General features: G+C 44.1%; 2 protein-coding genes across 7 annotated transcripts in view; one reads left to right on the top strand and one right to left on the bottom strand.

Moving 5' to 3' along the window:
• LOC122624661 overlaps positions 1 to 14445 on the top strand; it is a 57391-nt gene that overhangs the window by 34401 nt on the left and 8545 nt on the right. The window lies entirely within an intron of this gene.
• Positions 1097 to 3441, bottom strand: LOC122623990 (pneumococcal serine-rich repeat protein). Its single transcript, XM_043803403.1, has 2 exons — positions 2897 to 3441; positions 1097 to 2774 (listed from the first exon to the last, which is right to left on the bottom strand). The coding sequence occupies exons 1-2, from the start codon at positions 3439 to 3441 to the stop codon at positions 1097 to 1099; spliced, it is 2223 nt and encodes a 740-aa protein (XP_043659338.1).

Here is a 14445-nt window from a genome sequence, read left to right as displayed (position 1 = left end):
CCACCCACCACCCACCACCCACTACCTACCACCCACCACCACCCACCAGCAGCAGCAGCAGGCAGTTGCCATCATCGTCTTTGCTTCGCCTCGTTTCGCTTTGCGCGGCCTTGTTGGCTGTCATCTCCCTGGCGAGTTAATTAAACTCAATTAAATTAAAGTCTTTTTTGTAAACGTCTTTTTTATTATGCAAGTGATTTAATTTAATTATTAAATTGCGGCAAGGCTTGTTTACCTTCGTATCTACCACACCCCCTTCCCACTTCCACCCCTCGCCCCATCCACTCGCATTTCAATCTTCGCTGCGAAAGGGTGCAAAAAGTGGAGCATAATGCCGATGATGATTATGATGATGATGAGCCCGGAATGCGATTCGATTCAAAGCGATTCAAAGCATCAAGAGTATTCAAATTCAAATCCATATTCAAATTCAAATCCAAATTCAATTTCAAATCCTTTAAATCTTATTTGAAACTTTTTTGTGGATCTTTGCTGGTTTTACTCACAGATTTCGATTCACAATCAATCGGATTCCAGGTGATTTCTTCATTATTTCATTCATACACATCATTAACTTGATGAAACTTCAACTTCTTCATTAACTTGATGAACTTAAACTTCTTCATTAACTTGATGAAACTTCAACTTCATTATTACCTTGATGAAACTTTAACTTCATCAGTAACTTGATGAAACTTCAACTTCATTATTAACTTGATGAAACTTCCAGTTCATCTTTAACTTGATGAAACTTTAACTTCATCATGAACTAGCTGAAACTTAAACTTCATCATTAACTTGCTGAAACTTCAACTTTAGAATCGAATTCGCAACTTGCTGCTGGTTGCCACTTTCACTTGTGCACTTGTTACAAACTTATTTGCTTAGGTTTAACTCTTTTTTTTTCACCATGCTAATTGTTAAGTTGAAGTAATTTTTTATTCATTTAATTTCATTTCTAGAGCGACAAAAAAAAACATTCTTTGTGTGTGGGTGTGTGTGTGTTGGCTAGGTGTATATAAATTCGTAAATTTCGTTGCTTTGATTTGCCATATGCCATTTGCCATATTGGTTGTATTAGAGTTCACTACATAGCTTAGGATTGTTGCTGCTGATCATCGCGTTTGGTGTTGTTGTTGCTGCTGTTGCTTGTGTTGCTGCTGTTGCTTGTGTTGCTGTTGCTGTTTGTGTTGCTGCTGCTATTGTTGCTTGTGTTGCTGGTGGCAGTCGCCTCAATCTCATCCGCGTGGCACATCTTGCGATGCTTGTGCACGAAGTAGTAGCTGGGAAACTTGCTGCCGCACGTTTTGCAGGGATAATACTGCACATTCATGTCCAGTGGCCGCACCTCTCGTCGCAACAATGCTGATGTTCCTCCTGCTGCCGCTGCTGTTGCACCATTTCCAGTTGCATTCGTGGCACCACCCTGACCCACCGCTGTGTGGTCCATTTCCGAGCTGCTGGCCAGCGAAGCGGCGGCCGGTTCCGCGAGCAGCTTCTTGTCCGTGGTGGTGGTCAGTGTCAAGGGGTTGAGGTGTCGCTTGGCGTGCTTCTGGTAGCAGTACTGCGACTTGAAGGTGTGCTTGCAATAGACGCAAACGTACAGCTCCTGATTGCCGGTGGATGCAGTTGCAGATGCAGTTGTAGTTGCAGATCCAGTTGCACATGCCGCCTGTGACTTTCTATTGCCAATAGATGTTGCGGATGCAGTGGCACTTGCTGTACCTGTGGCACGTTGCTGCTTGCTACCCACCATCGTGGCTGGTGGTGTGGCATCGCCACTATTCTCGCTCTCCTCCTGCTGCTGGTGACTCAACTGCCGCTGCTGACTGCTGATGGCCCGGGCCATCTGCTGGTGAAACGAATAGCTGACGCTCTGCTGGCTGCGATGCTGCTCCACCGCCATGGATGTGGATGCCGCGGGAGCAGCGCCACCGGCAATGCCCAACGTGTTCGTCGCATCCATGGCCTCCGGCTTGTGACCATAAGCAGTGTTGAGGATACGACGAAAACGCACCGGGCCATCGCAACTGGCCACATCGATGATGAATTTGGCGGGCGTTATCGGTGTGGCAGCCGCTGTCAAATCCAACTGGGCAGCGGGTACTGGTGCCCTGGCCACCTGCAGGCCACTGGATTTTCGTGATCTGCTGGACGCGTTCGCTTTCGTTCTACTAGCCTTCGCATTGGAATCCCTCCTGGAGTTGGCACCTTTCGACGGCAGACTTTGGGATTTCGTTTTGGGCGTAGTGCTGGTGGGGATTATGGTGGCAGCAGCAGCAGCAGCAGTAGTTGCCACCATTGGTGGCAAGGTTGTGGGTGTGGGTGGCTTCACATCCAGACGCTCGATGTTCAGGCTGTCCAGCGAACTTACCACCGAAACATTGCAGTCCATGTCCACGTCCGGTTCGAGATCCGCTTCGTTGTCCGTCATCGTGTTGCTGTCGATGAACACCTCCACATCCTCGTCCTCGTCCACAGCGTTGGCCTCATCCTGCAGGGCCGTGGACTCGTGCTGCTCCAGGTGCGCTGAGTTGGCGCCAAAGGAACTGAGAGTTGGAGCTGCAGTTGCAGTTGGATGAGCAGTTGGATGAGCTGTTGGTGCAGCACTTGGCGGCCCGTGTCCTTGTGGCAGGGGCAGAAAGCCGAAATTGGGCATGGTGGCCTTGCTGGGAATCGGGCGGATGACCTTGGCGGGAATGCTGGGAACCGGACACAGCTGGGCGGGATTGCCGTTCAGATAGCCCTCCGTTTGGGCACGCGCCAAAAATGAGCTAGAAAATATATATACACAATCTATCTAAGATATTCAATTCGAATTGGAAGAAGCAAATGCCCATGGATATTGCAAGTAATTCACATATGAAATAATAGCGAGACCTGCACCCACACCCACCGGCAGATTTCCAGAGCCCGTGGCATGTGCAGCACGTGGGTGGCCAGCAGCACGGCGAAGATGTTGTCGACGGTCAGGTCCAGATAGCCGGTGTACATGTAGGTGAGCAGCGGTGCGAACTGATCGGCCGTCACGTTGCCGAGATACAGCAGCAGTTCGCCCGTTGCCGTCGTTGCGGCGCCTGCTGCGTTGCAAGTGGCAGCTGTTGCGCCTGCCGCTGATGCGGATGCTGCTGCGGCTGACGATGCAGCTGACGATGCCGAGGCGGATGCGGCTGCGGATGCCTCGTCCAAACGAATGGCGGAACGCAGGTAGCCACTGTGCATGCCCAGCACCAGGGAGTGGGCCACGAAGCGCACATTGCTGGGCGCCGGACCCACCTCCAGGATGACGTCCGGCGGCGAGCTCATGACCAAAGCGGAGGCACTAACTCCACTTGCTGTCCCACTGCCGGCACCAACGATTCCCGCTACCGTCGACCGAATGGCCGGCGTGCTGCTGCCGCCGTTGCTGTTGCTGCTGCCAGTCAGCCAGTTGGTGAACATGGCTGGGAATTTGCTGCACGTGCACAGAGGAACAAGAAAAAAAACAAACAAACAAACAAGCAAGCAGAAGTCTGCGGCGAGATGCGATGCTCGTGGCAAGGACGATGAGGAGCAGCAGCGCGTCGCACGCGTCCAATGTGAAATCGTTGGCAGAACTGATGGCCGACGGCCGTGTGTCTCCGGTATTTATACTCCCCGGCAGCCAGAGTGCCACATGCCGCGCTCATCGTCCTTCGTCCTTCGTCCTGCTGCCGTCGTCCTTCGTCCTTAGTCCTTCGGCCAGGGATTCGCTGGCACTCGTTTGCACTCGTTGGCAAGCGCCGCACCGACAAACTGCCTGCTTTCCGGGAACTCAACTCGAAAAATCAGTTTCATATGGCTTTTGAACAAACGGGGATAATTACTACTATATAATTATGAGAGCTTATAGTATTTTACATAAGCTTTATTTTATATTATTTGGTAACTGCACATCTTCTGATGGAATATCTCCATATATATACATTTCGAACCAGTTTAATAGCTGGCTATTTTAGTCTGTTACCAAAATTGGCAATTTAAATTATATAAGTTTATAAAAGATGAGCAGCAAAAATATCATTATGATCCATAGATCTGTTATGCATTTATGCAGTTACTTAGCATAGAAATCGTTTCTTTTCTGATATTTATTTTTTTGTAATATTGTATATTCTATTGAGTTCCATTCTATTCTATTAGCAACCAAGCAACTATATTTATCACTTACCAACTTGCATACTGTACTTCTTTAGCTGCTTGCTTGTTAAATAGTTTACCAACACTGGAACCGGAAAATGCCTTGCTTATTGGTTTGATTTTATGGCGTTTTGGATTGTCATCTTGTAAATGAGCAAATGTTTCATCAAATGTATTGCTTTTTTTTCCTGGCTGTTAAATTTGCCTAGATTTTTTTTGTTTTCTGCTTGGGGGCAGAATTCGACTTCTTCGCGGTTCTTTTGAGTGCTTTTCTCCTCTTTTGCATGTGTCATTTGGGCGCTTAACAACTCTTTACCGTTTTCTTGTGCTGGTGTGTGTGTGTGAGGTTGTGTGTATGTGTGTGTTACCACCCGAAAATGTTGCCCCAATCGACTTAATTGATTTGTGGGCATAACCAACACATATTTACACTCAGTTGCGTGTGTGTGTGTGTGTGCGTTCTCATGTTGATTTACTGCTTACATATGCGAGTGTGTGCTTTTGCCTTATCTGCTTTTAACTATGTGTGTGTGTGTGTGTGTGTGAGTGTGCATTGTGGTCTTGCAATTCGAATGCTCAAACAGCTATTAGCGCTTACCCTGGAAATACCCTGTAGTCTATCAAAGTTTCTTCGTCGTCAAAGTTTCTTCCTCTTTATTATTGCCGAATTTTTGTGGCTGATTCTTTATTTTTATCTTTATCTTTAAACCAAATGGTTTGATTTGTTAGATTAGAACTGCGCTTGTTTTGTAATTTAGTTTGAGATTTGTAACAGTGTAACGATCAGCAAGTGGGACATTTTATTAGCCGAAATTCCAGGTTGATTTTTTTACAGGGTATCTCTGGCTTTGTGTCATTTTGTCGTAGCCATGTCCACGTTGTATTATTTTTCTAAGATTTCCATCAGCATACACACACACACACACAAGTTCTTTTCCCTTTCCCAATTTTTCTCCCTTTTTTTTTGTGTTTTTTTTTGTTGGTGTGGTGCGGCTTATTTGGTCATTTGGTTGGCTTTTAATTACCGTTACTGCTGATCGGTTTATTTGAGCAACCGCACACACAAGCCTTTACTCGAATGTCCTTTTTGGCGCCGGAAGCGAAGGAAACGAAGGAGGAAAGGACCTGAGCCTCGAACTGATTTCGGTTGGCCGATATGGCAATTGGTCAGTTTGTTGGCATTTTATTATATTATGCCATGTTGTGTCCTGTCCCCCACATCGATGCGATGGGCTAATTTAATTAAGTCGCTTTTGTAAGGACCTCTGTCTTGTTCGTTGCGATGCGATGCGATTCGATTCGTTGCTATTCGATTCGATTTAACTTCAATCAAGCGTTAACAATTTTAATTAAATTATTTCCAAATGTAATTATAAATGTGCGTCATGCATAAATTGTGTTATTAATTTATTTACCCAATCACCCAACTCACAACTCGAAATCCCACCACCAACAACAACAATGGCAATTACAACGAAAGTGTGGGAAACAGGGCGCGAGTCCTGCGAGTCCTGTGCGTCCTGCGAGGCTGCAGGATATAGGATAACTGCAGGAGTGTGCAGACGCTGGCCGAGGCCAACTTTTTGAATAAATAATCACAACGTAGGCAAAAAATGAATTTCATAAATTGGCATTGGCATCAGCGCATCGGCGGCAGCAAATGAACGACAACAAAAAAACAACAAAAAACAAAGAAAAAAAACCCAAAACAGAAGAGCAAAAAATTAAAAAATGACGAGCTGCAAAACGGCGGCAAAATGTTAAATGTTAAAAAAGTGGAAAATTGAAAATTCAGTACTGCACGCGCTCGTCAATCTGCCTCTGCCATTTTGTTAAGCGTTGCATTAATCCGCTGTTCTGCATTCTGCATCCTTACTCTTCTATATATTTATTATTATTTTTCTTTAATCCTTTTGCCCAAATAAAATGCACTTGTATTTAGTGCATTTAATCAATGAGCAAATTGTTAGCTGCCTTGAACTTGAAGTAACAACTTGAGCTCATTAGTGAGTTAGCTAGTATAGCATACTTTTTTGGTTGCTTTACAGAGGAGATAAAGTTGCAGATTATGCAGTGGAAACTTCAATTTATATTACTGTGGAATTATGCCACCTGCAGTCGCCATGCAATGCAATGCAATTCAATTCAATTAATGAAGCGACAAGATTTCTGTAGTCCCGCTTCCCCCCTCCCTCCTCCTTCGCCACCATGGCGTATGTGTCACTTTTACCCGCTCTCTCTTGTTTCTCTGTGTGTGTGTTATGTGTGTGTGTGCGTGTGCTTGGTGTGCGTGTGTGTGCTACACTTTGTGCTGATCTTTGCAGTAAGTTGCTGGCAAATTGCCTGACAACCGGAAAACCAAATCGAAGCAGCAGCTTCCTCACACTCACACACACACACCACCATGCACACCTGTCAACTGCCTTACACACACACACACATAAGCACACACACACAGACAGCTTTGTCCATGTTGACAAGCAACTTCTGTTCCGCACGCCATCTTCCCTCTCGCTCTGCTGCAGCTTATCCCAGTTGGATTTCATTGTTTGCATACACTCTGCTCGCTCACACACACACGCGCACATGTCCTGGATATCCTGCACACACACACATGCCTTTATCCCCCGCTTTTGAGGGGGGGAAAAGGGGGAGTGAGTCAAAAGGGACAAACCTTTTATGACAATTAAAACATAATTGACGGTCAACATTAATAAACCAAACGCACACCGAAAAACGACGGCAGGAAAAAAGACACAGCAGCAACAGCAACAGCAGCAGCAGCAGGCGAAGCAAAGAGCAGAAGGCAGCAGACAGGATGTGCAGGATATGCGTGCACTCGCAGAAAATGCGCAGTGCAAATGCTAGAAATACTTTATATTCAATTAACTGATTTGTAAGCTGCTATTTTGCTGGCTGCTCAACTATATTTATAATTTTTTTTGGAATTTTAATTGAAAAGAAGGACTTTTGGCAAATATTTGATAGTTATGAGGTGTTGATAGTTTTCATTGTTGTGAAAAAAAGGGATTTTTTTTGTGCCGAAATCTTCAGAACACTTTGTGTTGCAAGTTGGCGTGAAAAATGCATATTTTTTCGCAGTGCAGGCTTGAGGGGGTGGGAAAGAGACGGCGAGTGAACAATCTGCGTTTTTCTGTTGTGTGGTGTATATTTACTCCAACAACAACAACAACATCAGCAGCAACAACAACAATAACGGCAGCAACAAGATTGCAATTGAACTTTCGGCAAAAGGGTGCGATGAAACCGAATAACGCACTAATCCCCAGCCAGGACCCCCGAGAGTACGAACATCCGCCTACGCCAGCCACGCCCCCCTCCCCTCCATTGCCACGCCCCCCTACCCATACACCCATGTACCCATAGAAATCAACTCAACACACAGCGCCCATTTTGTGTTAGTTAAAAATTCTTTTTGTGTGTTAAACAACAACCCGAAAACACGAAAAAATAGAAAGGTGGCCAAAAGAAGCCAAAAGCCTCCAAAACACAGAGAAAAAAAAAAAGGAAACAAAACAAAAAGCAAAAAACAAAGCGCGCCAAAAACTAAATTTGAAAGCATTGCCAAAACGGGGGTTAAAGTGGCTCCTGCCTACAGTGGCCAGCGTTGAAATAGTGCTTGTTGTTAAATAATTGCCATTTTAATTGATTAATTCTTTAGTTGATTAAAAGTTAGACAAACATTGATTTGACTTTTGTAATGTAACATTATTTTTAAACTTTTTCATAGTTGCATCATGCATCCCTATTCGCTTGACCGCAAGTGTGCGACGCCATATGTTTGTGTGCCATCCTCTTTGGGCAATTAAACTGGTGACACGCCGTTATTGTTGTTGTTTTATTAATTTGTTCATTGCATTTTAAGTGATCGCCGCTCTCCCTGTTGCTCTTTTGTGCATTATGCTGATGGAAAGTAAACGCAGTAAGAAGTGGTTGGGCTGCATTTTCCCATTTCCCCATTTTCCCCATTTTCCCATTTTCATTTGGAATTTGATGTTGCGCGCCATTTTTCCCGCTGGCTTGGCTGTCAAAAAGCGGCCAAAAGTATGCAACACGCTGCAACGCGGCTTAAATGTCCCCAAATGTCCCAGGGGCGCCACACCAAGGGGGGGTGCGGGGGTAGGGGGATGGTGTGTGTGTTTATTTTTTCGAGGGGGTGTGTGGAGTGTGGAGTGTGTGTGTGCTGCAGCAAAAGTCACTTGGCAGAAGACTGGCCGCCGTTTATGAAATTTTGAACAAAATTGAAATTACGCTAATTGTTTGGACTCTCGCGTACACCCCTGCACTTCGCAAGGGGGGTGAGTTTGCCAGGGGGGGTTTACCAGGGGGGGAAGTGTATGGGGGGGGGGGGCTACTGGGGATTGGTTGTGCCTGGCGAAAGCAAAAACAATTAGCGAATTTGATGAGCAAATCCTCGTTACACGCGTTACAGCGACGTTGCAAAAGGGGGGTTACAACGTTTGGCGGAGGGGGGAGGGGGAAAGGGGCTGTGTAACCCCCCCTGTTGGTGCAGCTAATTAATAGACTTTTGTGTGTGTGTGTGCAAGTGTGTGTGTGTGTCTCAGGCTTGTGGCTCCTCCACTCTGTGTGCTTCATTTTTGTTTGTCCAGCGCATTAGCCGCCAATTCGCTTTCGTATCCACATCCACATCCGCATCCACATCCGCATCCGCATCCGCATGTGGCCCCCCCCCCCCCCCACCCGCACATCCACATCCACATTCACATCCGCAACCAATTTGTTTGCCTGGCAGTTTGTCAGTTTTGCGGCTCTCGCTGCGAGTGTGTTTGCTAATTAGTAAATCATAATTACTCACTCGCATTTCACAATTCGTAAGCTCCACGCTGGCCCAGCTCGTCGTCCACCCACTTCGCTCACTTTGCCCACTTTATGGGCTCCACATTTTCCGAATGTCGAATCGAATCCATCTGTCCAATGTCCACTGTCCAATGTGCAGTGTGCAGTGTGCAATGTGCAATCCACCATCCCACCCGTGAAATCCATCCATTCAGCCGCCATTATTCGCTATTCGTTCGGTCAGGTCGAGAGTTTTTCGGTCCGCTCCAAATGTGTCAACCTCGCGGCGGGACACTGCGCGAAAAAAGCGCTGCATTCAACGCTTAACACAGCACTAAATTCCATTTGCAACAGATGCTAACTGCAATTGCCAAACGAAAAACAACAAGTTATCGTTATACAGCCCATTATGCCGATAAATATCGATTATATCGATGACTTTGCCACTTTGTTTTAATTTCATTACTACAAAGGAGTACTGAAATGCAGTGAGCATTTTCTCTCAGTGCAGCGGTAAACGCGTCTTTCTAATGGCCCCGCATGAAATGCATAAAGGGAGCACACACACACACAGGTGCAATAGCCAAATGGATGGGATAATGGTGGGGCTGCAACTGTACTGTGCTGCTTTGATTGTTGTTATCCCCAAAAGAGATTAAAAGAGTTGTGTGTGTGTGTGTGGAAGGGGGGGAATATTAACAAGCCATTTCTCAGCGCTGCTTGTTGGATTAGCGTTGTCAAAAACTGACGAGCTTACGAGGGCTTTTTTCAGTGCAATTACTTTTTTAACGGCATTGATAAGCCCCATTTTCCTGTTACCTTTCCCACCAACATTATGTGAAGTGTGAAAAGTAACTCTGTGAATTGCAGTCACTGAGCTGCAACAATGTGTGTGTTTTCAGCCACATTTGGCAGTCGATAGCGCGCAATTTAGACCAAATAAATGTCAAAAAGGCAATCGCCTTTTTGCGCTGCCAAACTAATTACCAACTTAAACTTGAACGTAAACGTAAAACGTAAATGGGCAAAAACCGAAAAAGAGCCCAAAAAATAATCCAACAAAAAGCCATAGAGTAAACACACACACACACACACACATAGAGGGTGTGGGAAAGAGAGAGCAGAAAGTAAGTAACGGAACAGCATCTGCTAATAATGTGTGCATGTGTGCATGTGTGTGTGTGGCTTCTTCAGCTGCTGCGCTCTTCTTCACTCGCTCTCCTTCACTCTCTTTCGGGCCGAGACTTTTGCTTACATATGTAATTAAATTGCTCAATTAAAATTGCACACCCTTTTGATTATCGCTGGCGCACTCCATCTCTGTCGCTCTCTTTCGCTGTGTTTCCTCTCTCCCTCTCTCTCTTTCTTTCTCTCCCTGTCTCTGTCTGTTATTAATCAGAGCAAATCGTTGTCCAAAAAGCAAGGCTTTACACGCAAAGAAAATGCCTGGCAGCGTTCTAGAGAATCTTTAGATTAAAGATCATTTAAGTTACATATATAATAAATATTTAGATTTATATTCTTAAAATCTTTGAAATAGTTAGCATTCAAAGTTTCACCTTAAGTTTCGAGTTTCATATTTTATATTCATATGCCATTGCATATTTTCCAGTGTACTCACACACACATATGTGCGCTTGCAGGACTCCAGTGAAATGACGGCCACAATTGCCCGGAATAAAATATGCTTTCGTTTTATTTCTTCTTTTTTGTTTTTTTTTTCAATTTTTGTTGTTATTTAAATTTTCTTTTGTGTTGGGCTGCCACTGCCACTGAGGCTGCCACTGATGCTGTTGCTGTGGCCGCTTTTCCCCACCTTGCCCGCCTTACCGCTTTTCCGCCTCTCCGCTTTTCCGCCCTGACATCGCTGCCCGCCTTCCCGCTCCGCTTCTCTTGAGCCAGCGCCGCCTTTGCCGTTAAATCAACACCATTTCGCAAATTAAAAGTGCCAAGCAAAGCGTTTGCAGCTCCTGCCGCCGCCGAGCGGCGTTCATATTAACTGTATTTACAATTATGCCGTGCCACCTCACTATCAGCTGCAATGGAATATGTAAGCGGATGCTGTTCGCTGAGCAGTTCAAATAGATTTCTGGTTGCATTAGAACGAATCTGGAAAATTTTAAAAAGAAAATACCAAATTACAAAATACCAATTACAAAAATACCAAAAACAAAAAATACCGCATATACCAAATATAACAAAAATACCGTATATACCCAATCTAAATAATATACCAAATATAAATAAATACGCTGCCAAAGTAACCCAGTGCCAGCTATCAATTATTTGTTTCTCTATTGGTTTCTCTCTCTAAACCAAAGCTAGTAAAAATACCCAACAAAAATACCAAATATACCAAAAGTAAAGAATATACAAAATATGAAGAGTATACCAAATATAAATAAATATGCTGCCAAAGTAACCTAGTGCCAGCTATCACTTATTTATTTCTCTCTTGGTTTCTCTCTCTAAACCAAAGCTAGTAAAAATACTAAACAAAAATACTAAATATACCAAAAAACAGCTTGCTGCTTCTATGGAGTTGATGCCTCGCCGTACTTTGCTGTACTGTGCGCTTCACCCGGCTCTGTTTCACTTCCCCTAAATTGCCATTCTCTTTGCATACTCGTATGTGCATACCGAAACACGCCCCCTCCCCCCGCACCCGTTTCCGCCCACTTTCACCCACTGAACGCGCTGCTCTTTGATGTTTGCACAAGTTGGCAACTCAACTCAACTCAACTCGGTTCGACTCGACTCGACTTCTTCTGCTTGTGCTTCTTCATCTACTTGGTGGCTTGTGGCTCGTGCTTCTTGCGCTCTGCCAACAACAAATTCCCCCTGGTGCTAATTAGCGGCGGTGTCCCTCGTCCTTCGTCCCTCGTCCTTCGTCCCTCGTCCTTCTACCCCTCGTCCCTCGTCCTGCCAACGTTTTGCTTGCTCTTGCGCTGCGAATCGCGTATATATTTTTTAATTGGCCACTTTCGGCATTTCCATCGCTGTTGGTCTTCACTGTGGCTTCTGCTGTCTGTCGTCTGCTATCTGCTGTCGTTATCTCCAAATTGATTGATTGCTGTTGTTATGCCAGATTTGATTGGATTTGCGTGTTTTCGAAATAAAAAACACACTTGGAAATTAAAAATATTCAAAAATACTCAATAGAAACAAATATATTACTTATATTATTATTACTTAAGTTACTAAATTTACAAGAAATATTTTTCAAAATTAAAACGAGTTACTTACGAGTTACACAGCAATGGACATGACTGGAATTTCTAGTTGCTTTATTATCCTTTTTGCCACCCCAACCCCCCTCACCACCCCTCTGCATCAACTCATCAATTGTTGTTTTCAATTGTCTAATTGAAAGTTAAATACATTTTTGGTAACTTGTGCAGAAATTTTATGCTGCTGCAGCAGACTCCGCAATCCGTTGGGACTTGCAACGCGTGCAAAAGAGACAGTGAGATGGCGCCAGAGCGAGAGGCAACTATATATACATATATATATATAAAGTGTAGCAGTTTCGGGTTAATTTCTGTTTGTTGTTGGCTGGGCAAAACTATTTGCCCAAATGGTGCAAATTTAATTGCACATTTAATGCGGTTGACGAGTGCAAATGAGTTGGTGGCCATCTGAGTGATGAATAAAAGGGAAGCACACAGATTGGTAACAAGTCTTTGAAACAGCGTAAAGTGCAGAAGATATGTACATAATGCTAATTGGGAAGGACCTCACTGGGTCAGCATCCCACACACACACACACACTTACACAGATGTAGAGACATTAGGCCTACACACACGCATTTAAGCGCCCCGCCCACCAAGCAGCGCCCCCTTTCCATAGAACTCCTCAATATTTACTCTTTGTACTTGCAAAAGAAATTGTACTAATGGAATTATTTCATTTTGAAGAGCAGTGCGAGGGAGAAAGAGAGAGAGAGGGAGAGAGATAGATGGAGATGGAGGGGTGTGCGTTGCGTCTCGTTTTGTTTTGTTTTGTTTGTCGTTTTGATTTACTTTTGGTTTTCGTATTTTACCACTCCCCCCACTACCACCCCCTCCACCCATAGCCTTGCCAATGGTCCTGATATTTTTTATATTTCCTTGCTGTGCAAATAACTCGCAATGTTCCACGTTTCATCTGCTGCTCTATCGCCGTCTCGCTCTGCCCATTCTTGTGCCTTCTCTGTCTCCAAAGTCGCGACTGCACAAATCAAAGTAGAAAAGTCACCGGCAGATGCGAAAGAAGCGCTGCGATACACGCAGAGAAAATGTGTTCTTTTTTGGGGAAAATGCAAAAGAAAAATCAAAGAAAAATCCAAGAAAAATCAGAACAAATTCAAAGAAAATTCACAGAAAATTCAAAGAAAAATCAAAGAATATTCACTTTTTAAGAAGCATAAGAATAGCAATCGAAAGCTCGGCGTTCGAATTTCTCAGTGTACGAAGGAAACCTGGGAAAGCGCAAACCTCAAGCTCAATGCCAACTTGCCCCTCCGCTCCCTCCTCCACTATTCCCCCTCCCCCCATCGACCCACCCACCACCCCCCTTCCCACTTGGCCGCGTTGAAACTTTTTTGTTTTCCTTTGGGGCGGTTCAAATAATTTTTTGACTGATTGAATTATTAATAAAATTGATCGAAATGCAAAGAGAGCCGCGCCGACGACAACGAACGATGCTGGTCAGCAAACAAAAAATAATACAAAAAAAGCAAAAGAAATAAGAATATATGTATATATAAAAAAACATAGCTGAGCGGAAATTCATACCACAGTGTTCGATTTTTCATCTTTGCTTTTCTTATTTGTTGTTATTATTTGATTGAATTACTTTAAAGGCGGCGAGTGCAGTGGGGAAATTCGCTCAGTCGGCTTGTCGCCCACATAAGTATGCTACACTAAATGCCATGTGCATGTATTGATGTACATATGCATGTATTGATGTACGTTTATGTGAGTCCAGAATCAGAATCGGAAATTTTGTGCTGCGGGTCACATTTAATTAACACAAATTTCCATTAATGTGCATTAATTACAGACGACTTCATTTTGTTGAACTGGCATATGTTGTGCTGTGTTGTGTTGTTGTGTGTTATGTGTGTTATGTTTTGTTATGGCGAACAGGACATCAATTGTGCCTGACATTTGATCAGTCGACATTGAGTTGCCATCAAACTGAGGCGCTGTTAATTACTCCATTATTTGTGGTCCGATTATAATTGAATAGTAATGCCTGTAGCACAAACGATGGCAATTGGAAAAAAAAGGCTGAGAGGCTTTAAAATATATAAAAATATATACATATGTAAATATACGACTTGCAATGTTAATCGAAATTATCCCTTAACAATGATAAATATGCAACTTTTTTAATCGACATTTAATGTTTTCTTTTTTGTGCTAGCTGCCATCGCTGAAGTGTATTAAATATTTACAGAGTATTTTTAATTCACAATTAAATAA

This window comes from Drosophila teissieri, chromosome X (genome assembly GCF_016746235.2).
Source record: "Drosophila teissieri strain GT53w chromosome X, Prin_Dtei_1.1, whole genome shotgun sequence".
NCBI classification, from domain to species: domain Eukaryota; kingdom Metazoa; phylum Arthropoda; class Insecta; order Diptera; family Drosophilidae; genus Drosophila; species Drosophila teissieri.
Note: the sequence above shows the minus strand (reverse complement) of the source record. Positions and strands in the feature narration are given on the sequence as shown.

Excerpts from the sequence above, each read along its gene's own strand:
- LOC122623990 (XM_043803403.1), bottom strand. The coding sequence starts at position 3,441 with ATGTTCACCAACTGGCTGACTGGCAGCAGCAACAGCAACGGCGGCAGC. Across the intron at positions 2,775-2,896 it reads CGGGCTCTGGAAATCTGCCG|CTCATTTTTGGCGCGTGCCC; the intron begins GTGGGTGTGGGT and ends TATATTTTCTAG.